This window comes from Rhea americana, unplaced genomic scaffold (genome assembly GCF_003343005.1).
Source record: "Rhea americana isolate MKP2758 unplaced genomic scaffold, rheAme1 scaffold_257, whole genome shotgun sequence".
In the NCBI taxonomy this organism is placed as follows: domain Eukaryota; kingdom Metazoa; phylum Chordata; class Aves; order Rheiformes; family Rheidae; genus Rhea; species Rhea americana.
The window spans coordinates 1,077,811-1,103,283 of record NW_028186376.1 but is presented as its reverse complement, the minus strand read 5'-3'; the positions used below and the strand labels follow the sequence as shown (position 1 = coordinate 1,103,283).

General features: G+C 40.6%; 1 protein-coding gene across 3 annotated transcripts; it reads right to left on the bottom strand.

Moving 5' to 3' along the window:
* Positions 1 to 7,452: 7,452 nt before the first annotated feature.
* On the bottom strand, positions 7,453 to 24,324 carry RAD51 (RAD51 recombinase). Of its 3 annotated transcripts, none has more exons than XM_085307375.1 (10): positions 24,239 to 24,324; positions 22,761 to 22,874; positions 22,000 to 22,137; positions 20,692 to 20,809; positions 19,998 to 20,089; positions 19,004 to 19,098; positions 12,993 to 13,106; positions 12,020 to 12,149; positions 11,635 to 11,756; positions 7,453 to 11,326 (listed from the first exon to the last, which is right to left on the bottom strand). In XM_085307375.1, exons 2-10 carry the CDS (start codon positions 22,845 to 22,847, stop codon positions 11,203 to 11,205), a joined length of 1,020 nt encoding a protein of 339 aa, XP_085163501.1. In that variant the 5' UTR covers positions 22,848 to 22,874; positions 24,239 to 24,324; the 3' UTR covers positions 7,453 to 11,202. The 3 variants fall into 3 exon arrangements, with proteins under 3 accessions (XP_085163501.1, XP_085163502.1, XP_085163503.1); XM_085307376.1 differs by lacking the exon at positions 24,239 to 24,324 and adding an exon at positions 23,771 to 24,220; XM_085307377.1 differs by lacking the exon at positions 24,239 to 24,324 and adding an exon at positions 23,560 to 23,762.
* Positions 24,325 to 25,473: the final 1,149 nt, after the last annotated feature.

Below are 25,473 nucleotides of genomic sequence, written 5' to 3'. Positions count from 1 at the left end.
CAAGATCCTTCTACTACTCCAGAATAGCCAAAAGCTGAAGTAAAGTATATACTGCAGAGAGGTGTAATCAAGGAAAATGAGCAATGCACAGGAACTCAGGGCATCATCCTCACCTTATTGTAAGCATCAGTTTTCTTTAGCAAGCCTTTCCTGCTAGCTTGCCCTGTTGCAAGCGAAAGCTCTTTGGACACGTTAAGGGTATTTTTGGCAGGAGCAGTTCTCTGTGTGTGTGGTGGTAGTTTTACTTTCCTATATACTGCCAGTCATGCTACTAATTCATTAGCATCGTTCAAACCATGCTTGCATTATTTCAGTTCTCGGTGGACTACCTTCCTTGTCCTGCTTCTGTACGCTTATTTTTGTTGCTCTTGGATGGTGCCAGCTGCTACTGTCTAAGTGGCATTGTCTCAAATCTGTAATAAAATTGTGCTGAGGACCTCAAGATTTATTTAGTTTTCTCTGAGTTTTCTTTAGGGCATTTTTGAGTTTTTCTCAGGGGCTCTGTCAATTCACGTTCCTGTGAGTTCATGTAGTTTATACGAGGCTTGATAGGCTGCTGCTGGTGAGACTGGCGTGCTCAGGTATGTTGAGATCAGATGCATGAACAGCTTGTGATGATCACACCTGCAGAAGGACAGGCAGTGAAGTCATCAGATGGTGGATATGAAATGAGGAAAAGGAAGTGATATTTCATACTGCAGATAATTACACCATTGAGCTCGTAACTTGGAAAATCTATTTAAACTCAATCTAAAGAGTTGTAATTGGGTAAAAGTATTTAATGAGAAATGTACTGTAACCTTACCAAATGCTACAATATTGATTGCAACCACATTCAGAACTGGCTTTGGCTTTGTAGGGTTTTAGGGCAACAGACTGAACAGTTGATTTCATGCCTCTCATACTTCCTGTTGGCTACAGCCCTCCAGCCACAGTGATTACTGCAGTGTAAGTGGCTTCACACCACTCTGTGCTCTCTTCCCCTCTCCTCCTTCCCTCCCTGCCTGCTGGGGCACTGAGTTGTTTTGCAAGAAGTGACTATGCCAGTAAAACAAATGTAGCCAAAGAAAATGAAGCAAGGTGAATACGACTTAGGCAGAGCAGTCAATGAAATAGGGAAGAACAGCAGGGAGACTGAGTGCAAAAACATGACACTGATCTGGAGAACTATGAACATTTGAAAGCTCCTTGGTGATTGACTTGGCCCCCATGGTCTCTTGAAACAATGCTGGGAGATGTATTTGGAGGCAGTGACCCAGACTGGGGAGGAATGCCTCTTCCACAAATGACCATGTATCTGACTTTTGGAAAAAGAAATGATGGAAAACTGGTTTCTGGGATTTGATTAAGAGCACCCCACAAGTGGGATTYGACTAAACTGAAACTGAGTAGACTATGGGTAAACGATCCCACACACATTAGTTGTTTAATCTGTCTGTGGCTTAGCTACAAGTTAGCAGAAAGCCTGTGCTTCACGGCCAGAAGTTATGTTGAGGTTGGAAAGGACCTCTGGAGATCATCTGGGCCAACCCTCTGCTCTCAAGCAGGGTGAGATAAAGCAGGTTGCCCAGGATCATGTCCAGTTGGGTTTTGAATAGCTTCAAGCATGGAGACTGCATATCCTCTCTGGGCAACCTGTTCCAGTGTTCAACGACCCTCACTATGAAAAAGTGTTTTCTGATATTCAGACAAAATAGCCAGCAGCTATTCCTTGCTCTGTTTAGTTCATTCCCCTGTAAACTCTCAACATTCCCCCTCTTCACCTTAAATATCCTTGTGCTTATCTTCCTGAAATATGGTCTCACACAAGCAGCTCTGAACTTTCTCTTTCCATGAGTCTGCTCTTCTACTCACAATAACCTGCCACCCAGCTACTCTTTGCTATACCTTACCATGATGCTTTTCCCTCTGATTATTTCAGATACCCCACACCTCTAAGCCTGTTACTTAAGAAAGTCACAGATCATTAACACACATAAGAAAGTGCAGTTATTTTTGCCTTCCATCCCAGARTTTGTTTAAAATAAGGGACTAATTCTAGGAGACATTCAGTTTTTAAATGAGGAAGTAATGGGCTCCCATTGGATAAGTAACAGTAGGAAAAAGCTCTTTAAGAGTGCAGCTAGCAGAGGCAGGGCTTCAGCAGTTCTGCAGAAGTTCAGCAAACTGCTTCAGCAGTTTGCATGGCAGTGTCTGGGCTCTACTTAGAACTTCTGAGACCTTTGTTGGAAGTTGTGGGARGTTTCTGGGGACCCTCTGAGGGCGCTTGCTGCTGGCAGGTAAGGAGAGCTAGATAAAAAGACAGCTACAGGAGGCTTCTCCTGGGAAGCTCTAGAAAGGTGTAGCAGCTGGTAATGAGCTCTGCTGGTTGCCCCTGTCAGAGGAAGTTGGGGCCTTTGTTCCAGCTGATCCATGATTAAGGTGGGTCAAGCACCCTGTTAGCCAGTGCTAGGGAGAGGCCTATATAAGAGCCAGGCCTAGACTGTAGCTCTTAGAGCACAGCTGATAGATGCAGCAATTTGTGCAGCAGGGTGAAAGGAAGGGGGTCCTTGTCTCTATTCAGATCAGCATACAAGTCCTCAGGTATGGTTGTGACATACAGCAGGACATGTTTGCCAGGAGCTGGCGACCCCACCTTATCAGAGGCTGTCACCCAGACAGATCTGATGGAGGATGCAGCTGGGCAGGTCTCAGGCTACAGGGAGTGCCTGGGACCTCTCTGTGAGGCTGGGGCTGACAGTCATCTTTCCTGCAGAAGGTGTACTGCTGTTGAAGAGCTGTGTTACCAGGTAGTGGAGTTATGGGAGGAAGTCAACAGTTTGTATCCTATCAGAGATGATGAGTGAAAGATAGATAGGACATTCTCAGAGAACCTACAGCTTCAAGAGCCCCCCAGTCCCCAAATGCAGTGAAGATGCAGGTGGAGTCTGTGTCTTGCAGGACAGTAAGTGGTAACTCCAAGGAAGGCAAAGGCTCTAGCCTTCAGCTGGTGACTTTTTTGTGCCAGGAGAAAGGCTCCTCCTCCTCTTGAAAGCTTGCAGCTACTGGGTGGGTTCTCTGCCCTCAAAGCTGAGGAGCAGTTGGATGTTTTGAGTGAAGCATCTGGGCTGATGGACCAGAGCCAYGTAGAAGCACCCGGAGGAAACAGTGAGTTATAGTAATGAGTGACTCCCCATTGCATGGGACAGAGGCACCCATTTGCCATTATGGAGACATAGTGGGATAGCTTGCATGACTGGAATACTGCAGTGGCTGGCTATGGGCTCTGCAGGAAGGACAGATGGGGGGGGGTCACCCTTAATATAGGAGAGCAGCAGGAATGCATGGAGCTCTGCTTCAGGGTGGGCAATGGGCTGACTGAGAGTGTATGGGGCAGACTAATGTGGGTGATACTTGCAGGTGTTTGCTACAGGTCACCTTATGAGAAAGAAGTAGTAGCTGAGGCCTTCTACGGACAGCTAGAAGTAGCCTCACATTTGCAGGCCCTGGTAGACTTTAACGACCCCAGTAGCTCCTGGTGGGACAACACGGCAAGGCACAAGCAATCCACGAGGTTCCTGGGCAACGCTGATAACTTTCTGACACAAGTGCTAGAGGAGCAAATGAGGAAAGGTGCACTGTGGATCTCTGGACTATGCAGAAAGGATAACTTTCCCTTGGTGGAAGAGGTTTGGGTTAGGGATCACTTAAGCAACTGGACATACACAAGTCCATGGGCCCTGATGGGGATGTACCTATAAGCACTGAGGAAGCTAGTCAATGTCATTGCAAGGCCACTCTCAATAAAGTGTGAAACTGGGAGAGATGCCTGAGGACTGGAAGAAAGCAAATGTCACTCCAGTCTTCAAAGAGGGCAAGAAGGAGTAGCTGAGGAACTACAGGCCAGTCAGCCTCTCCTTGATCCCTGGGAAGGTGATGGAGCAGCTCATCCTGGATACCATTTCCAGATGCATGAAAGGTAAGGTGAGCCAAAGTAGTCAGCGCAGATTCACAAAGGGGTAATCATGCTTAACTAACCTGACAGCCTTCTGTGATGGATGCCTTGCTGAGGTAGATGAAGGGACTTCAGTGGGTGTTGTCTATCTTGACTTCAGCAAGGCTTTGGACACTGTCTCCTATAACATCATCATAGACAAGCTCAGGAAGTGGGAGATAGATGAGCGGATAGTGAGGTGGATTGAAAATTGGCTGGATGGCAGAGCTCAGAGGGTTGGGATGAGAACCAAAAAGTCTAGGTGGAGGCCTGTAGCTAGTGGTGTCCCCTAGGGGTCAGTACTGGGTTTAGTCTTGTTCAATTTACTTATTCTTCAGTGACCTGGATGAAGAGACAGAGCACCTCCTCAGCAAGTTTGCTGACAATCCCAAACTGGGARGAGTGGCTGATACACCAGAGGGCTGTGCTGCCATTCAGAGGGACCTCGACAGGCAGAGAGGAACCTCAGGAAGTTCAACAAAGGAAAGTGCAGTCCTGCACTTACTCAGCCCAGGCATCAGGACAGGCTGGGAGGCAGTGAGCTTTCCCTCCTTGGAGATATTCAAAAACTCATCTGGAAAAGGTCCTGGGCAACATGCTGTATCTCACCCTGTTTGAGAGTGGAGGAGAGGGTGGCCCAGAGGATCTCCAGAGGTCCCTTCCAACCTTAAACATTCTGTGATGCTGTGAAGAACTCTTGTGTGGAGCCAAACATGGATGCTCCAAATCTGCATGATAGTAGCCAGAAGCAGCTACCAATAGCTCTTGCAGTGTGCCTTGCATTAGCTGTAGTTTTGAGTAAAAATCCAATCCACTTCATTATGTCTTTGATTAAATCTGCAAGCAAGAAGTCARGTCAATCAGCCTTTTAATTTCTGTGCTGTCTGGCCTGAGACGGGAATTATTTCTCTTCAAAAATATTAATTTCACTTGCATGTTCTAGGCATAGTGCAGAATTTGACCCCACAGTTAAGATGGATTTGATTGTCAGGCTAGTGAAATGCTCTATCACATTTAACCCTTATCAGCCAGTCTCAAAGATTCACTTTCATTCCAGGGGTAAAAGCTTATGCACAAGCAAAGTCTTTCCTTGGGAAGTGGCGCTAGGATTTGCATACAATTGCAGTTTTTTCTTTTTTTCCAGAAGGCACAAGATTTTTTTTTTTTTTTTTTTTTGTCTTTTAAGAGCTGATGAAACATCAGTGATTGAACTATCGCATTTCATATAACATATGGACAAAGAAACAAGTACAGTCAAGTTATCTTAGAGTCAATTTTCTGCCAAAGAAAGCTTCAGGAAAAAGAAATAAGAAGCAGTAGAACATATTGCTTAAAAAAAAACAAAAAAGGATTTAAGTGAAATGTGAAATCTCAAGGCTTATTTTCTGAAAAGATCCAGAGCTAAACTACTCTTTTTTTACCCCACTCCCACCSCAAAACATCCATTCAACACTCAAATACCCTTCTGTGTACCAACATACCAACTTGTTTTCACTTGCACTGCAGTAACACTGAGAATATTCCCTGTGATTTCAGACTGGTGATGGGCTACTGTGTTTAAAAAAAAAAAATCAAGCAGTACTTGCAGTGGGGTGAGATTTCTTGTGTAGCAAGAACTCCCAGACATTAACTCATTAAGTAGATTAATAGCCACAGGTACTGCCACTTCTACAACCATTACCTCTTAGGCAGATAGAAAAGGAAGGGTTAGTAATGATGGTAAGACTCAATTAAGCCAGTCTTTCCAACTAGCACAACAGTCTTCAAAGTAATGCCAGAAGCCTGCAATAGACAAAAAAGGCTCACCTATGTGGTAGAAAACTCACCCATATCTAGATATCAGCACTTGTAAGGCTGTCAGTCATGACATACTGTATGGGATTTTGTGCAACAGAAATAATGTTTCAGAAGTTCATCCTTTCAATAGGGCACAGCATGATTAATGTAACTACAGAGAAACCTCTAGCGTAAGTGCCATGATGATGTTTTAACTAGTTACTCTGTTCCAAACTATTTACCTTTGAATTTATTGTTATGCTATTTTAAACATTCTGGATGTAACCTTAAGCTTCAGTTACAATGTTCCTTCTGTTGTATTTTTTCTTAGTTCTTCATTCATATGAAATATGAAATATTAATTATTAAATATTAGAACTTTTGTGTCCTGTATTTAATGATCAGACAAACAAACACTGAATGCTCCGAAGTTTGTTTAAAGCTTCATATCATGGTTGTGTTATGTAGATATTTTGAGTTATGTGGATATTTTCTGCCTTTCCTGTAAAGGGGACACAGCCCACGTGAGTGAGACAAAGAATGACGAACCATATACCTAGACAGCACAGATAAAGTAATTTATATTTAAAAGTTTCTCTTGGAAATGAAGGCTGAAACAGGCTGAATGGGAAACAAAAGATCATGCATGGTCTTTTTAGTTCTTGCAGGAGTCTACAGTTTGTCCTTTCAGCCCCTTTGATCAGCAACAGTGAAGTCTGTGCCAGCAGCTACGGACTATTGAAGTTGCATTTCAGTAGCACAGTGTAAACACATTGATTTACTACAAAAACTGCTACTACCAAGACTAATACTACTGACCAAAGTCAGCAGCACAGCAATAAACTGAAATACAAGTTTGTGTAGTTTAAGTAACTCAAGTTAGGCAGTGAAAACAACTATGTGTTATCTTAGTCTTTAGGCACTTCTATCTTCAATTATTATTCTCCTCCCCAGCTAGAGTAACATGGGTTATATAAGGTAACTCCTTTCCCTGCTCCTAAATGCTGCAGCCTCAGGTTTCAGTGGGGAAACCTAGACACTAAYAGTATTGAACTGAGATAATATAAACCATATACAATAATCTGATTGTTTTCAGTCCAAGTTCTGACCTTTCACAAAGATCCCTCATCATAATTAAAAACACATCCCAGGGAAAGCTTTGTTGTGGCAAAGCTAACAGAAAGGGATAATGAGCTATTGAGTAGCTTTTTCTTTACACTTGTACCACCATGGCTGCATCTGGAAAAATTCAGCATATGCTCCCAAAACTGAGCAGTTGGGAAAACTTCACTGACCGCATACAATGGTATAAAGTCAGCCAGCTATCTGCCCACAAAGTAAGATGTAACAAGTTATGAGATGGGGCTTTTCTCTTATAAAGAAAACATGAGAGTATTTCTTAACATGACACTGTGCTTGTGTTTTTTCTGACAGTGAGCCTCACTTAGTTCCTCAGGCCTGTGGTTTTTGTATTTCACATTTGTATTGAGAGCTTTTAATTTGTGTATAAAATGCAAGTTGTATAGCTAATAGCATTGCCAGCTTTTCTGGAAGTTGAAAACAGATGCATCATCCTTCAGAGGATGGGCARAGCTTTTGTGACTGGTAACTAACTAGTGCTGAATGAACTGCAACAATCCAAATGGCAAAATACCGACAGTTGTAACTCAAGAGAAACATGAAAAAACCAAAACACTCCAGGCTGCATCTGTGTAGTTTTAATTGATCAAATCATTCTGCATCTCTAGCATGCTCTAATTAGATCACTACTAGTCCAGAATTATGCATACATTTCTATACACTCAAGCTATTTCAATTCAGCAATAAATTGGTCTTCATATCTAGACATCAGTTCATACTTRGAAAAAATGTCTGGATGAATGTGAGCCAGCCTATTGCACATGCAAGCACTTTTAAGAATTTATAAATGAATATTATTTGTAATGACACTCTACTACCTTGAGAATAACTTTTAGATTTTTTGGAAACATAAAGAAAAAAAAAAAACAAGGAAAATGAGAAAAATGTTTACTGAAAAAATACTTGTTGTGCCTCCTTGAGATCAAAATAATATTGACAATACCCTTATTTTAATTAACATTTCCTAGCACTGTCATAAGCAACTTAAACTCTCTACAGAGCTATTTGTCTGTGTAGTTGCTATAGGGATGTCATAGGATAACTTAGAAAAAAGATCTTTTAAAAAGGGTTCTCAAGTTTAAGAGAGAAAAWCAAAAAAAACAAAAAWCTCACAGAGTTCAGAGCATAGGCCATACAGGAGCTTATAGAATAGAAACAAATACTTCCTATTCTCTTCCCCTTTGTTTCCCCAATCACAAAGTTACAAATCTTTTAGCTAGCTAATAGAAGTAGTGCAGGCTACTAGAGCATTATATGAACAGAAAGAGCAGCTTCAGAAGTAAATTTAGTTGTTCAAAGCCTCATGGAAATGAGCAAAATAATTGTTCCATTAGATTGAATATACAGCATTAGATTGAATATACAACATTAGCATACAAAGAGATACAAACAATGGACGACTATGATACAGACAGTCGACACTTCCCATTCAAAAATACATCGAAGAGAAGCAACAGCACAGAAACCAAATGTGATATTATGGCTTTCTGCTACACTGAAAAAAAAAAAAAAAAAAAAAAAAAAAGCTGTGCCCTGGCCCTAGCCCCTTCCAAAAGAATGGCATTTATATCTAAATGATACCAAATGATATTTTGTTTACAAAGTGAATTTTTAAGAAAACGCAGTTGATTGCTGGAAATCATACCAAAGCTGCAAGTTGTGTACTGTTAAGCCTTTGTATTAAATAGCTGATTAGATCTGTAAAACCTAAGAGAAATGAACAATAGGTTATATAAATGTTCTCCAAATTGGAATGACTGTACTGCCTGGCAGCATTCAGAATTTAGTGTGCTAACCTAATGTTCTGTTAAACCAAAAGATAGTAYTGGTGCCTCCTGAAATTTTTAAGCATATTGGAAGTCTGATTACTTAAACATTATGCTCGTATGCAGCTTGAAATACACAAAGGTCTAGATTAACATTCTAGTTTATACTAGGAGCAACTGCAAGTGTTACAGTTCCAAAAAGAAAAAAAATGAAAAAGGGGAACATTTAGGAGTTTGGATCTCATTGCATACAAGCTGTGTAGTCTCAGTTGTCTTTCCTTAGTTCAACATCTGAGCTGACTTGTTCTCAACCTGTTCCCTTACCCCATCTAGGTGTCACCTTATCTCCGGCTCCTTTTTACAGTCCTTCTGCCCATAGGGTCAGTCCCGTCCTCACATTTGTTTGACCTGTTTTTCTTCTCCCCACTTGCTCAATCCTATTCCTCATATAATTTTTCCAGATTTCTATGGAACACAAATTATGGAAGAAACATCCTTGTGTTCTCTGTAGGTCCAGTGATTTTCCCCTTATGCATCTGAATCAAGCAAGTTACTGGAAACAACACAATCCCTCTTTTTCACTAGTACAGAAKGACAACTGCTATTACAGTGTGATTCTTAAACTAGGTCCTCAGCAGGGCATACCTAACACACAAAAAGGAAAACTGCAAATGTTTAACAAGTATCTGAGCATATCAGAACTGACTGTAAGGTCCATGACTTGGCCACCTGTAAGCAAATGAGAAGCAGGAGACATTTCATTGATGGCAGAGACCAGCTCCTGCCAAACTTCAGGTGGTAACTTTAAAAAAAAMCAGAAAGACTAGAAATTCTCAAAAGAGAAATGGCTTGGACATTTTTTTGTTGGCAGAGGGCATAACATTTCCCCTTTCTCTAGCCTCACTTCTGAAGATAGTTGAAAGTCTCTGCCTTCCCCCCCCCCGCCATAAGTACTGGCCTATTACAGACACAGGCCATGTCAGGTTTCAGCCTGAGTGATTAACATCTAGCATGCCTTAGGCAATGACAGGATCTTCTAACCGACCATGTTACACAGCAGCAAGCACAGGCAGTACAATCAGATTCATCTACATGTAGGGCAAATGTGAGCAGCAAGCAAGTGCTGAACCTCTGTCACTAAAAACACCGAACTTCTCAGTTCCTTAATGATGGAGTTTAATGCCAGTTTAATCCCCTACTTAACATTTTAGCCTGAGTTTTGGTTCTTGAAACTCAGCTGCAGACGATGCTGACAGCAATGGCCAATGTAGCCCTTTGTGTACATCATCTGAACAGAAACTGCAGACACTCCACTAACTGTGCAGAATTTAAGAACAAAGGCATTTAGCTATGAATGAGTCAGTAGACAATTTAGCATTTTATAAGATTTAGTAGTCAGTATAGTTTAAATATTTAGATCCCTGAATAAATTCAGCTTATGTCTGCTAGCCACAGTTGAGTCCTACTGTCATATTCTTCACTATTTGTTCCAGAAAAGAGAGTGCTGGTAAGGAAAAGATTTCTTACTGCCAACCCCCACTATAATACTATCATGTTGAATCAAGTTTATAGTAGTTCACAATAGAACAGCTTACATAAAAATACTGCATTATATAAAAGAACTTTTACTCTGCTAGGACCTCATCTCAGAAAACTCTTAAGAGATATTTACAGGGCACTTCCAACACAGCTGTACTGCGCATCTCTCTCAAACTGAGGAGAAAATTGATTTTGTTAATGTGATTGTGAAGATTAGCCTAGGAAAAAAATATTCCAGTTTGAAATTGAGAGGCCACCTATGAAGATTTACAGGTCTTCTACCTACTTGCACATCAGAAATGCCATAGTGTGATTTAACACCTGGCTGAATCCCAGACACCTGTAATGTCATCAATACTTTCCACAGTCCTTTTATTAAATACAGATTTCCACAGGGAACTGATGTGATACCAAAAATGCAATTCACATGTACATCAACAGTTCCCTCCTCCCTCCCCCCCAATAGATGGTGCTACAGCACCCAAAACAAAATTAACCTAAGAAATATGGATTGTTATCACTCCGCACAATATTCTCAAATCCTTGTTGTAGAATATCATTCTGCTTTATTTTCTAATTAATCATTAAAACAATCCATTAAGTCACCACTTTTCATATTTGACAAATTCATCAACCTTACTTCAAATTCACCAAGTTATAAACTATTGCCACGTATTATCATTTTACTGCGCTATGTCCACGGGTAGAATCCAAAAGTAGCAACAGCTGTGAGGAAAAATAAAAAGGCTACGGTCCTCTGAAAATTTTCACAAGAAATCATGTTAATCTAACATGTGACTAAAGCCAAAGAGTGAAAATCTCTTCCAACCACACCTTCAGATGTGTCTCAGAATATATTCACTTGTTGTATGTGGATGTTGAAATGAACAGATTCCTCCACCAGCACTGAAGAGCAGCTGCAGTGGGAAAGCATCTGTAAGGTGCCACAAAGAAAGCAACCTTTTACAGCCACTAGTCTCAGATTACATAAGAAATGGAAAGGAGTCTTCAGTCTTTAGCATCTCCCACTCCATCAGCATTAATGGCAAACATGGCTTCAGCCTCAGGAAGACAAGGAGAGTCATAAATCTTACATATTCTGGTTTCACCTCGGCCTTTTCGCAGATACAGTCTAACAGGGAAAAGGAAAACAAAACAGTTATGGATGTATAGCTTTAGTTTCAGTAAATCACCGCTATAATCATTTAAACAATAGGTTAGTACAACAATACAGCACATTGCTGTTAGAACTTTTATAAATGCTATATTAATTTTACTGCAGAATAAATCATATGCTTGGAAAGGCTCTCATTTTTTGAAAAGCAGACTGGACATACTGTTGACAGACTTCATAGAAAAAAACCCACAGAATTTAAAGACACTTAATGTCATAAAATCCTCCAAACTAAAGCTGACAGAAGATGATAGTTATTCTCTTACCTGGTGGTGGAAGCATGTGCTATGATGTTTCCTCCTATAGGTTTTTTGGGATCTGCAGAAAACATAGCAGCTCCATCTACTTGTGCAACTACTTGGTTAGTGATCACAACTGCCACACCAAACTGTAAGGAGAGAAGCAAGAAATAGTATTCATTTATTTTCTACAATCTGAAGAAGGGGGGGGGGAGAAAAGACACACATACATTCCTCCCATCCTAAGCTCTGCTTTCCATAAATACTCTCTCATGCATCTCAAAACAAAATGGAAGCAGACACTGAGCAAGCAGAAAACCATCTGTATAAAACTGCTAAGAGAAAGAAATACAATAACCATTTCTGTAGGGAGCAGAGCATGAAGGACAGAGGGAGACTATTCATAGTTTACCTCATCTGCAAGTCGAAGAAGCATACGCAGAAATCTGGCCAGATGCATCTGTCTAGCTGACAGCTCACCTCTTCCAGAGTAATCTGTTCGGTAAAGGGCTGTGGCACTGTCCACTATCAGCAGTGCATAACTGGAGAAGATGAAGTACAAATTACTTATAAGTATTTCCAAGTAGGAACAATGATTTTGAACAATTCAGTTTTGAATCTGATAGTGCCCAACTAATTGCAAGGCTGCATAAAGATTTCAATATAAACTCTTCTCACCTGCTAGCTAGCAGAAATTACTTTTAAGAATACAGACTTGATCCGCAATGTAAAGACTACTGACTTATACAAAAAATCCCAGTAAACTCAGAGTTGCTGCATGATTAAAAACTTATCTCTATGCTTAAGTACTCTAATAAACTAGCCCAAAGTATAATGTTTTAACACCACAGGTATTCTCTGGGCAGGTTCCTAAACACCTCATACTACCACCTCCTTCCTTCTAAAGGGTTTCATAAATCTTAGTTCTAAACTAAAGCTGTCAGTACATGTTTCTTTAGCGCTTGGCATGCTCTAAATCAACTTTATACTATTCATGAAAGCCCTTATAAACTGGTGTTTGAAATAGTTTCGTAGGATGGCACTTGTTCTTTATAAAGCAACATCAGTTGTCACAGCTCAAGCCAGTCTCAGTCATACAATATTTCAACAGAAACAGGTATTAATTCATAACTGACTGTCCATACCAAAAGCTTATTACTTGGATTAACAAAAGCATAATCTAGTTTCAAAATAATAAAAACTGCTCTACTGGAGCTAAGAAGTGAAGATAGCAGATATATTTTTACAAAGTTAACTATAAAAGCATTTTGACATTTCATAATTACGTAATCTATGTTCTTGCACTTGCTTGTCACCTACAGGTAGCTTTATAATATGACTAAATAACAGCATAAAAATCACTCCATCCAAGTCAATCTTATTACCGTGATTCAGCCATCATTGCAGATGCTTGATACAACAGCTGGGTCTGATGATCTGTGTTAAAACCTCGAGCRTATGCCACATTATCAAGGACATCACTGCCAGACAAGCCATACCTGTAGAATTCAGACAGAAAAATATTAAAGTGGCAACTTCAATAATAGTACTTATCTCACATTCCTGGGAGAGCCCCAGAGGTTTTATTTTTTTAAAAAAATAAAAGCCACCACCACCAACACAACTTGGTTATGAAAAAAGTATCAACAAAGAATGATTGGAAACTGCTTTTAAAAAATATTTTACTGCCTGGGAATAGCAACAAAGTAGAACACCAAGCATGTTTTCCTCAAAATAAAATATGAGCAAGAAAACTCATCATCAAGAAATAGAATATTCTGAGTATTCCATTGTACCACTAATAAAACACTTTTAAATTCTAAGCAGATTTATGCACAGATTTGGAGTTCTGAATATGAAGTCAAAAGGTACTGAACAGTCACCCACCTGTAACTCCTCTGTAARTGTTACACTACCAGAAATACATTCAGCATCTTGCACTTAACTTATTTATATGGTCTTTTGACAGAGAGCCCTTGGGATCTGGAGAACCAGTTGATCCGAACAGTAGTAACATTTTTCCATGAGAGAGAACATATCTAGCTTGTTCTCATTTTATGTTTCACAGTAGAGCATATTTTCCAGAATCAGAGACTTGTTGAGGTCGGAAGGGACCTCCAGAAATTGTCTAGTCCAATTCCCCTGCACAAAGCAGGGTCATCTAGAGCAGGTTGCTCAGGACATTGCTCCAGTCAGATTTTGAACCTCTCCAAAGACAGACACTTCAGAACATGCCTGGGCAACCTGTTCCAATATTTGATCACCTTTAGAGTAAAAATAAACAAAACAAAGAAAACCCAAACCTTTTTCATATGCTGAAATGGAATTTCCTGTATCTTAATTTGTGCCCATTACCTCTTGTCCTGTCACTGAGCACCAACGAAAAGAGTCTAGTTCCATCTTCTTTACTCCCTCCAGGCTAAAAAAACTCAGCTCTCTCAACCTTTCTTCTATGCTCCAATCCTTCAGTTGTCTTTGTGGCCCTTCACTGGGATCATTCCAGTAGGTCTGTCTCTCTCTTGTACTGGGGGGCCCAGAACTYGCACAGCACTCCAGATGAGGTCTCACCAGAGGGATAGCAAAGGGGAAGGATCACCTCCCTTGACCTGATGGTAACGGTCCTAATTCAGTCTGGAAAAGCACCTTCTTTGTCACAAGGGCACATTGCTGATTCATAGTCAACTTGTTGTCCACCAAGATTTCCAGCTGCTTCTCTGCAGAGCTGCTTTCCAGCAGATTACCTTCCAGCCTGTACTGTGCCTGGTGCCATTCCTCCCCAGGTACAGGACTCTGCACTTCCCTTTATTCAGCTTCATGAGGTTCTCCTCTATCAATCTCTCCAGTCTATCTAGGTCCCTCTGAATGGCAGCACAGCCCTCTGTTGTATCAGCTACTCCTTCCAGTTTTGTATCACCTGCAAACCTGCTGAGAGAGCACTCCATCCCATTGTCCAGGTCACTGATAAAAATACTAAACACTGGATCCTATATTGACCCCTGAAGGATACTGCTAGCTACAGACCTCCAGTTACATTATGTGCCACTGATCACAACCCTCTGAGCTCTGTCACTCAGCCAACTTTCAAGTCACCTCACTGTCTGCTCATCTAAACCATACTTCCTCAGTGTGCCTATGGGAATGTTATAGAAGACAGTGTCAAAAGCCTTAATAAACAACATCCAGTGCTCTTCCTCCATCCTCCAAGCAGTATCATCATCATAAAAGGGTATCACGTTGATCAGGCATGATTTCTCTTTCATAAGTCCTATCCACTCATGCTAACTCTTGTCCTTCACATCTTTGGAAAGGATATCTAGGATTATTTGTTCCATTATATTCCCCATGACTGAGATGGGGCTGACTGCTTTGTAGTTCCCTAGATCCTCCTTCTTGCCTTTCTTGAAGATAGGAGTGCTTTCTTCCAGCACTCAGGAACCTTCACTGATTGTTGTGACTCTTCAAAAATATTTTTGAGAGCAGCTTAGCACTAACATTTGCCAGCTCCCTCAGCGCTCATGCAGGCATCTCATCAGGTCCCAGTGACTTGTTTATGCCCAGTCTGTTTAAATGCTCCCTAACCTGATCCTCCTCCAAGAGAAGGTCCTCCTTGCTCCAGATAATCACAGCGGTTACAGGACCTGGAATTCCTGAAGGTTGATCTTGCCAGTAAAGAGCAGAGGTGAAAAGAGCATTGAGTACTTCTGCTTTTTCTGTCCTCTGTCACTAGGTTCCACATCCCATTCAACAACAGACCCATATTTTCCCCAATCTTCCTTTTGTTGCTGATAGATCTGTAGAATCCTTTCTTGTTGTCTTTCATATTCCACACCATATTCTACTCCAGCTGGGCTTTGGCTCTCCTAACACCATCCTTACGCGCTTGAACAGAATTGCTGTATTCCTACSAGGTCATCTGGCCCTGCTTCCATATCTTGTGTGCTACCTTTGTATATTTGAGTTTTATGAGAAGCTCCTTGTTCATCCACACAGGCCTCCTGCTGCTTTTGCTCGATTGCCTATTTGTTGAGATGGACCATTTTTGAGTCTGGAGGAGTCAATCCTTGAAAATCAACCAGTCTCTCTTGGACTCCCCCCCTCCTCTCTCCAGGGCCACATCCCATCTGATTCTTCCTCATAGAACCCTGAATAGGAAAACGTAGATAGGATTTCTGGAAGTCTAACATTGTGATCCTGCCTAATGCCTTGCTCCACCTCTTGGGATCCTGAACTCATCATTTCACAGTCATTGTTGACAAGGCTGCCTCCAATTTTCACATCCCTGATGAGTTTTTCCTTGTTTGTCAGAATCAGATCCAGCAGAGCATCACTGCCCCCTCATTTCTGCTTGATCACCTGTGTCATGAAGTTATCATCAGTACACTCCAGAAACCTCCAGGATTTGTGTCCTGCTGTGTTGCCTCACCAACAAATATCTGTGTGGTTCAAGTCCCAGGGCCTGCAAACATGAGGCTTCTTCCAATYGTCTGAAAAAGGTCTCATCTACTTCTTCCTGGTCAGACGGTCACCCTGAACAGACACCCTCTCCAACGTCATCCTTGTTGGTCTRTCCGCTAATCCTGACCCATAAGGTCTCAGCTGGCTTATCACTCATCGCTATGCATTCCTACTGCTCTTTTACATAAAGGACAACTCCCCCTCCTCACCTTCCTGGCCTGTCCTTCCTAAAGAGCCTGTATCCATCCATGGCAGCACTTCAGTCTTGTGAACTGTCCCATTGCACCTCTGTGATCCCAATGAGACTGTAGTCCTGCAACCGCATGCAGGCCTCTAACTCTACTTATTTGTTCCCCATGCTACATGCATTAGTGTACAAGCACTTTGGAGAGGCATATTTAAAATATCTACATAAAGCCAATTAAATAGAGAGCATGCATCAACAAGTACATTGAGCACAGAGGTATGCATCAATGGACATAAATGCATGTTCTGTTGAGAAGACTTTCCAGTACAAGAACACAAAACTTTTCTAAGTTGTCACAGTAAGGTTCTACCTTAAGAGCATAGATCACAAGATTTTCCCAGTAAAGGACCACAACTATTTACAAGGAAGACTTTTACTTTATGTTATTCCTTTTTTCACAGCTGGACACCTAATTTCTCCCTTCCTAATTCCTGCAGAAATTAGACTCATTAGCTACGTACAGCTTTGAAAAGCACACTTTTAGAATCATAGCTCTCTAACTTTATTACTAGCCTTACTAGCTAGTGACACCTCATGTTTGAAGGTGAACAATAACTAAACCTAAGGTTTTGAAACAAGACCACTTTGAAATACTATGTATTGGGGATAAAAGTCAAGGGTCCTAATCAAACACTTGGCAGGTGTTTGCTGCCATATATCAGTCAGTGAAAGGGAATTTGGGAGCATTCCTGTGCTCACTCCAGGGAAAACCAGCAGGGGTTATATCAAACCTTTAGAATTTAATAGGATTCAGTTGGTACTGTCCCCAGCTGATTAGGAAGTGCACATTCCCTTCTAGCAGCAGAACACCGAGGGTAATGGCTTCCTGTAGAGGGACAATAACAAAACAGCTGGGGGAATGGAGAGGAAGGAAAGAGATGGGAATAGTAACACCAGATGTTTGCAGAGTGAACATCTGTAAATCAAATTAACTTCTAAATACTGCAGAAAAAGTCTCCTGATGAGACTGCCTTCCAGTAGCAGATGAAAATTCAGTATTGATACATGTCTTCAGATTACTATTTTTCAATGACTGGAACTTACTTCATTTAGGATAGCATGTTGATTAGGTCATCTCCTTCTAGAAAGTAAAAGAGACTTCTCTTGTGGGTCAGCCGATGTCACATCAGTTTGATATCAAATCTTACTTGATTTTTCTAGTTATAGTCATGGAAAGGCCTACAAATACTGGCCTCACATCATACAACTGTACTACTGCTACAAAGCAGCAGTCCTACCCTTTTGCTCCCTCTGCTTTCTGCTGCTCACTCTTGTGTCCTCCTTTGCACTAGCACTAGATGCTGCCCTGCAGCGAACCACATTTTGGCTACTTGAAAGAAACTTGACAATTAAGTCTTATTCCTGTAAATGCTGGGACACAGTAAAAAAAAGGAGGAGAGCTGTTTGCTTTTCAAACTAGGAAATTTGAAATCTGTACAAACATTTTTAAAACATATTTAAAAAGGGTATGCACACAGAACCTGTAAGAACTGTGAACCTGAAATCAGATCAGCAAGAGGAAAGCAGAAAAATAGTCAGTTGATTTTATTGTTGAATCTTTGCAGAACATCCCAGCCTCTGTATTCAAATCAGCTCAGCCTTTCTGCATAACTTTGGTTTGTAGCTTAGAAACAATTAATATTCACCATCATATTACTTCCACAAGAAAGTACACAATTTACTCATACTCCAATTCTAATCAGTATTGAGGTGGAAATATTTTTAAAACTATCATATCACTGAAATTGTTAGTTTGATGCATAGGCCCAAAATCCAAACTGAGTAATTGCATTCTGCTTCCATGAAATTCCTATCCTACTTCAGTCAGGTATGATGTGTTTCACATACCATCCCAAACTGTCTGTCTAACATTGATGCACTTCAGTAATAACTTCTGTAAGACAAATAAATACTTCAATCCTAGTTCACTGAAGTTACATACACACCTTGATATTTCACCAAAACAATTATCACATAGAATTAAGTCCCAGGGAAGCAGCATTTTAATTATGAGAAATTCTAAAGACCAGAAATAACTTCTTTRCCTAATGAATGGAACCAGCACTTCAGGATTTTAAGTCTAATCAGAATCTCTATGAAGACAGCAGAATTTTTGTTGCTTTCAATAAATTTCAGTAATTAAGTTATACATTCCAATTAGCATACATAGCATTTAAGAACATTCTGAGGCAGAAGCAGGAGATGAGAAAACAGCTTTTCAATAGGACAGTGGATGCTCTCATACTTTTGAACAAAAATCAATTTCCAGCTGCTGCTGTGATGAGCTTTTTATACAGGAATCTTTGTTTCAAAGGTAATTCTATTGGCAGAATTTATGAAGAATCTTTGAACGTATTGCACTAACAATAAAACTGAATTGAAAAGGGACACTAAGAAGTGAAGACCTTATATTCCAGGGACAGTGATGCTAGGGGTTGTCACATTTAAGTACAATCCAGAAACTTTATCTATAAAATACAGCTAATGAAGTGTTCTAAAGTGCTTCTAGGTAGGCAGACTGCTAGAATGAGGAGAGCTTTTGTAGGAACAATGCTAACTGCAACAGTCTAATTAAATTAAGAGCCAGGCTGACATATACTGTGATCCTCATTAAGTAAATAAGTTGTCCCATAATGAGTAAAGGCATTCGTTTTATCAGCTGGTGTCTATTTACTTCTAGCTGTAAATACAGACCTTTCAGCCACAGCAAGAAGACGCTCTGGACGGAAAGTGCCTTCTGTGTCAATATACATAGCTTTTCCTTCACCACCACCTCGGTCAATGGGGAGCTAAAATAAAGAGCAAATGAACAAACATGAAATAGAATAACAACAATTAACCCAGTTATTGTCTTGTAGATATTAATACAATAAATAACATACCAACTCTGCAGAGATTAAAGTTACATTTATCTGGAAAATGTGAGAAGTCAGAGACAGAAAGATTTACATTTTCAATCTCATATATCTACGTAAGGAGAATAGATGCTTTGAGCACTTCGAGCTGATAAGTTTAGGTGCCCAATGGTTTTAACTAAGTCACCAAATTGCACCCTCTAGAAATTAATATATAACCATTTTTTTTTTTAACTAAGATTAGAAACAAGGTATATGACTCCAAACTGACTTGTCTGATAACAAGGATCAATGGAAGGCTTTTACAAAAATAAAGGAAAGTATGCTTAGGATACATTAGAAAAAAAGCAACTTGTCCAAAAAAAATGGTTGGACCAGTAAGTTTCACCCCTCTTGGTGATGAGAAAGGTTCTCAGCAGTCTACAATGCCTGAACAGAAATCAAATACTTCTTTTATTTAAGATCTAGAACTAGGCTATGAGGCTGATGTGCATTAATTTTTGTTGTCAGAATATTAAGGAGAGAAAAAAAAGCATACATCAAATACAGAAAAAAAAAACAGAGAAATTTAATTGGTACTAAAGTAACCCTAGTACACAGATTAAACATGAAACAAAAGATCTTAGCAAGTTGAAAATTCAGCTAATGGTGCTGCAAAGGCTTTTGAGGACACTTCCTGAACAGACAAAATACTCAGATTCTTTGCAACGGCTGTTTAGATACATCACATTTGTATTGCTAAAAAAAGCGTACAAATTAGCAAATATCCAAAAGCTACGTTATCTGAATTTATTAAAAGTCTGAATATGTGATTAATAAATTGGACTACTCACTTGACAGGTTACTGCCAGGGTATGACACAATTGCGTCTTTCCAGTACGAAACTCCCCAAATAGCTCTGTTATGGACCCTGTTTCTATTCCTCCTTAAAAAAAAAAGAAAAAAGAAAAGATGGCAGGGGAACAAAGATTATCATGTACTTTAGATAGACCAAGCATGGAGTATTACATTTACAGAGACTCAGCTGAACACATGCTTTGGCTAAAAGTGATCATTTAAGTTTTATGATTCTAATGGAGAAAACCGTTTTCATACTGACATCTGTTCATGTTGTTGTAAGTTGTATTTCATGCTGCAGTTTAGGTAAGCATATTTTTGAACACGCTGAGGAGCTGAAATTACTTTTTTGTTTTTTTTTTTTTTAATTACAACTAGGGATGGAGAGATGATGATACCCGTTTTTGTTTTTTTGAAACAGACTAGAGAATAGACTAAATAGGAAAGACATGAAGTGATCAGCTCTGGGTTTATGCATCATGACCAAAAGCTTTCAAAACTACTGCTGCAGCTTTTTAAGGAGAATTGATTGTGATACAGGAAAGAAGTACTAAGGAAGCTTTAGTTCAACCAGTAGATACAGTCTTACGGTTTTTTTGTACAAGTATCATGCCCTGTATAGGGGGGAAACAAAAGAAGAAGAAAAAAAAAGATAAGGAAGGATAATCAATACAGAAATAAAATTATTACCCTGAAGAAGTTTGTCAAGCTCTTTAGATCCAGTCGTGATCTGGATGATCTCTGACCTCCGCTGATGGAATTCTGTTGCTGTAGTAAAACCCATCGGAACCAGTTTAGCTGCTTCAGCCTAAAGAAAATCAAACTAAGCATTGTAAGGAATGTTCATCCCATTCATTTAACCACTCTAGTAATTAACACTGTAATTTTCTGTTTTGTGAAATGAAGAGGCAACTAGAAAAATTCAGTGCATACACTTTGTTTTATAGACCACTGTGATTACTTGGTATATTTGAATAGAACTGAAATTCTGTTCAGAGAAAAGCTTACATGTCCATTCCGAACATCCCCACTCCTCCCTTTAATCCACCCTTGGGCTTAGTTCTGYGTTAAAATGAAATACTCTCTAGTTGCATTCTCATGTGAAACTACAAATACTTAATATCATGCATGCCCATCCTAGGATTGCTATTTTCCTCATAGTAAAGAAAAGTAAGTAAAATATTAGAGCTAAATATTCTGCTAGCTCTGATTTAGAAATCCACACAAGAACTAGTTCTGCAGAAACTTCACATTCCGAGTTAGAACACGCAAAGAAATTTCAACTCGGGGTTCACTCTCAATCCCCAAAAGTCAACTGCAGATGTCAAGATACCTGCTTATCTGAGGTACATAACTAACAAACCTGACCATAACAGAACAACAACTAGACTGGGTCACACCAGTGGTTCACCACCCAAAATCCTATACCTTGACAGCTGCCACCAGTGGAGGCTTAGGAAAAGAGCATAACAAACCAGGGAACAAGGGTCTGTCTCTGTCTAGTAACTCCTCTGGGTTCAGTTAGTGAGCTTCTTGACCTGAATGTTGCTCCTTTAACACTGTACTTAGCCTTCTCTGCATGCATCTTTTTTAATCAGTTCATGCTTCAGACGTCCACACTGTCTTATGACAGAGTTCCGTGCCTTAACTATATCCTAGATCAAAAAGTACTTGCTTTGCTTTAGGCCTGCCTATCATAAGCCTCTTATCAAAAAAATCCTGAACTAGAAAATACAAGTCATCTTGGCCATATTCTCCAAATCTCCCACAGCTTTTACAGACCTTTTTAATAGTCCCCACCCCTTTACTATTTAAAGCTAGTCCAAGGCTATTTTGTCTTTCCTCATAAAAATAGTCAGTTTGTATCTCTGATCCTCCTTACTGCCCGTCCCAGGATATTGTTAATTGAGACCTTCCAAGATTACTGAAACAGTTTGAGCCAGCAGCCCTAAGATTTCCTTAAATTTTGGGGTTAAAGCTTTTGCAAAACATCCTTACCAAGATTTTGTCAGCTTTGGCTTCACTGATACCTTTAATATTTAGTAATTCCTTCTTTGGTGCATAAGCAACAGCCTCAACTGTGTGAAATCCAGCTTCTTCTAACTTCTTCACGTCATTTGCATTTATACCACATTGCTGAAAGGGAGGTGGAGGGAGAGAAGAAAAAGACATATGAAACTCTCAGACACACACACTCTCATCTAACTTCTGCTGACTACCTTCAGCTGGCTTTGGCAGATTTGGATCAAGCTGTCATTACAAGGCAGTATAATGAATGTTACTTCCCTATTCACTTACACATAATGAACCATCAAAAAAATCCCTTTGCCAGTTACAGAATCAGTAAGGTTGGAAGGGACCTCTGGAAATCATCTAGTCCAACTCTCAAAAGAATGGCCCATATGGGGATTGAACCCACGACCTTGGCATTATTAGCACCACACTCTAACCAACTGAGTTAAACCATGCAACGCTTCTATGAGCCATTAACTAGATAGATGGCATAGAACAGGCAAATTATGTTGTTCTCTGTCTGGTTTAATAGATATGTCTGTCCTGTTCTCTGTCTAGTTTAATAGATGACCAATATAAGCTCAGGAAGGGATATGTAGCAAAGGAACATAGTACAAAACATATGTTTTTTTTCAACAAAACACTAGTAAGAGTTTAGCAACACAATTTGCAGAAACTGCTTGTATTTAAGGAAAGAGATTAGTGACTTTCTTGAAAACTTACTCTCAAGCTAACTTTTGACATACCTCTAACCTAGATATGAGCTGTGGCCCAAAGCTCTCTTCTTCTGCAGATGTATCCACATTTGCTTCATATTGCATCTGCACAGCCATTGTATCAGATATTCAACACAGTCCTCTCTGAAAGAAAACCGAATAGCTTTGTGATGCAACATACACCATTCAAAAAATTATACATGTTAATTGTTCCAAAATATATTAACAGATCATCCAAAGCAATATGTGAATTTTCTCCCCATCCTTATTCTCTTAGCTTGTGATACAAGTGCTATGAAAAATATCTTTTGTGTGTGTTCCATTACAGTATAAATATTATATATATATAAAAAAAAAATCCAAACAACTCTTAGGGCATCTAATAAGAAATAATAAGAGGTTTAACAGAGAATTCTAGAATAATTTTAGGAGCAAAATATTGAAGATTTCTTCACAGGATTGCTTGTTAATAAATTTATTACTATTAGCAGAATCTTGTTTTAGCATAATGTTATGCAGTCACATAAAGTAATAGATCTGATCTTTTGCTATTACTTTAGTAATATTACTTTAACCTGGCACTTGACATCATAGGCTGATTATTTCTTGAAGAGCGCCCTTGTGTTAACTACAAATGCTAGCACCTTGCAGAAGTCTGAAGCAAGCTTTAGATCCCCTCCTCCGTACTCCTGCTAATATTGGAATGCAGCTGTACCACCCTTCTGAATACCAAGCTGAGGAACATGACACAAGCAGTTAAGGATGCATCATCATATAGAAAGTTACATGCTCTTCAGGAATAACGTTCCTCATGCTGTATGGCGTTTACCTCATAGAGCTGGTAGAAGCCAGATATAGAAGTCACTGAACAGCATCTGACAGATACAAACTGCCTACATAGAGTAGACGGTGGCCTCAAGCAGCAACACAGCAGGAGCAATTACACAGTATCAGTGCAGARGTCTACTTAGCCCAGTATCTCTTTACCAAGACCTCAAGAATAAGCAGCAGAAATCCACACGAAGCATATGGGCTCTAACCTGTCTCCCACAGCTCATCCTAATCTTTAGCGATCAGTCCCTCGAGGCGTGCTATTTTATAATCCTCCTGGTCTGCCTGCCATTAAGGCAGCGCTGTGTATGCTTATATGGGGCACTCTCAGCCTTTGGGAAGCTGCCCACGCCCTTGTCCTTAACAAGGCAGCTGGTGGCGGGGGAAGGGGATAACAACGAGCTCCGCAGCGGCAGCACTTTCCTCCCAACTTTATTTTTTAGTTCGTTTCAGCGGACCACGCTTTCCCCTCAGATTTGCCTCACGTAGCGCCCCTCCCCCGCCCAAGGCCTCCCTCTGAGCGGGGCTGGGCTGGACCGGGCCGGGCTATCCGCGCCCTGCTGGCCCCTCGCGCACCGCCGGAGGAGCAGAGGAGCAGGAGGGGGACGCGGTGCGGCAGCACCCCCTGCCCAGCGAGGCGAGGGGGGCGCGGCAGGGCTCCCCCCCCCTTCACTCACCCGCGGCGGAGCCCGGCCCGGCACCGCCCCCGGCCGTTACGCGCGCGGCGCTGGCCGGTTCGGAGGAGCCCGCCACCACGTCACGTGACGATGCGCGCAGCACGCCCCGCCCCCTCACGCACAGGCGCGCAGCTTGGCGGGAGCAGGGCCGGCGCGTCCAGAGACGCCTTAAAGGGGCAGCTGCCTTTAACGTTGGCTGGAAGGAAATGCTACAAGGAACATATTTTTAAAATAATTTCTTCTCTTTGTTTATTAGTATCAAACACTAGGACAAAGTGGAGCAGTACCCTGTTGTTACAGATGTTGACAGAAAACGATTCAGATGCTAGACAATGCAGCACAGTGAAAATAGCTCCAKGACAGGCTAGTTATAAATACTGGCAAAGTACTAAAGCATTTCATTAAAATGTTTATTTAACCAGTCTTAGGTCTGGCAGACTCACAGGTGTGTAGACAGCAATAGGCATGCAAAGGTAAAGGACACAAGATTTTAAACAGATACGGGATAAGGATTAAATATATGAGAACACTTACAAAACTGGATTCAGGAAGGCCTGCTGGAGTCAGGATTTCAAGACTTTCCAGTTGCTTCTCAGCTACCACTGAACACCGAAAACATGGACAAGGGGGTCAGGACACACATCAGGTTCAGCCAGGGTTTCACCTCACTGCTGAAGCAAGGCATGAAAAGAACATGCACTTGTTCTGGGCTTCCATATTTTTAGAAAATCTGTTGCTTATCCGTATAGATTTTTAGAGAATCTATTGCCTACGTGTAGCTATCTAATCCATCCTGGATGGTGAAGGGATAACTAACTATGTGTCATGTTTGAAAGAGAAATCTGCAGCCATAGAGGACCCCATCCCAGCAGGGCACTTAAGATCATAAATGCTGAGTGTGACAGAAGGCAAAAAACCAAACCAAAAAAAAAAAAAAAAAAAAAAAAAACAAAAAGACCCCTCACTATTACAAACATTACAGAAGAAAAAAAGGTTTCCTGTCCTTAAGCCTTGGGGTGTTTGTGCCTATAGTATGAAAACACATGTAAAGAAACACTCAAAATACATATTGAGACTTATAAACAGAAGAAACCCCCAGATCAAGATGTCAACATGATTATATGATGTTCCTACTGACCTTTGCTAACCCAGAAGCAAAAGCCAAGAGAACAGCACACAATTGGCATTTGTGCTGCAAATTGACTATAAGCCAGCAAMRTGCCCTYRTGGCCAGG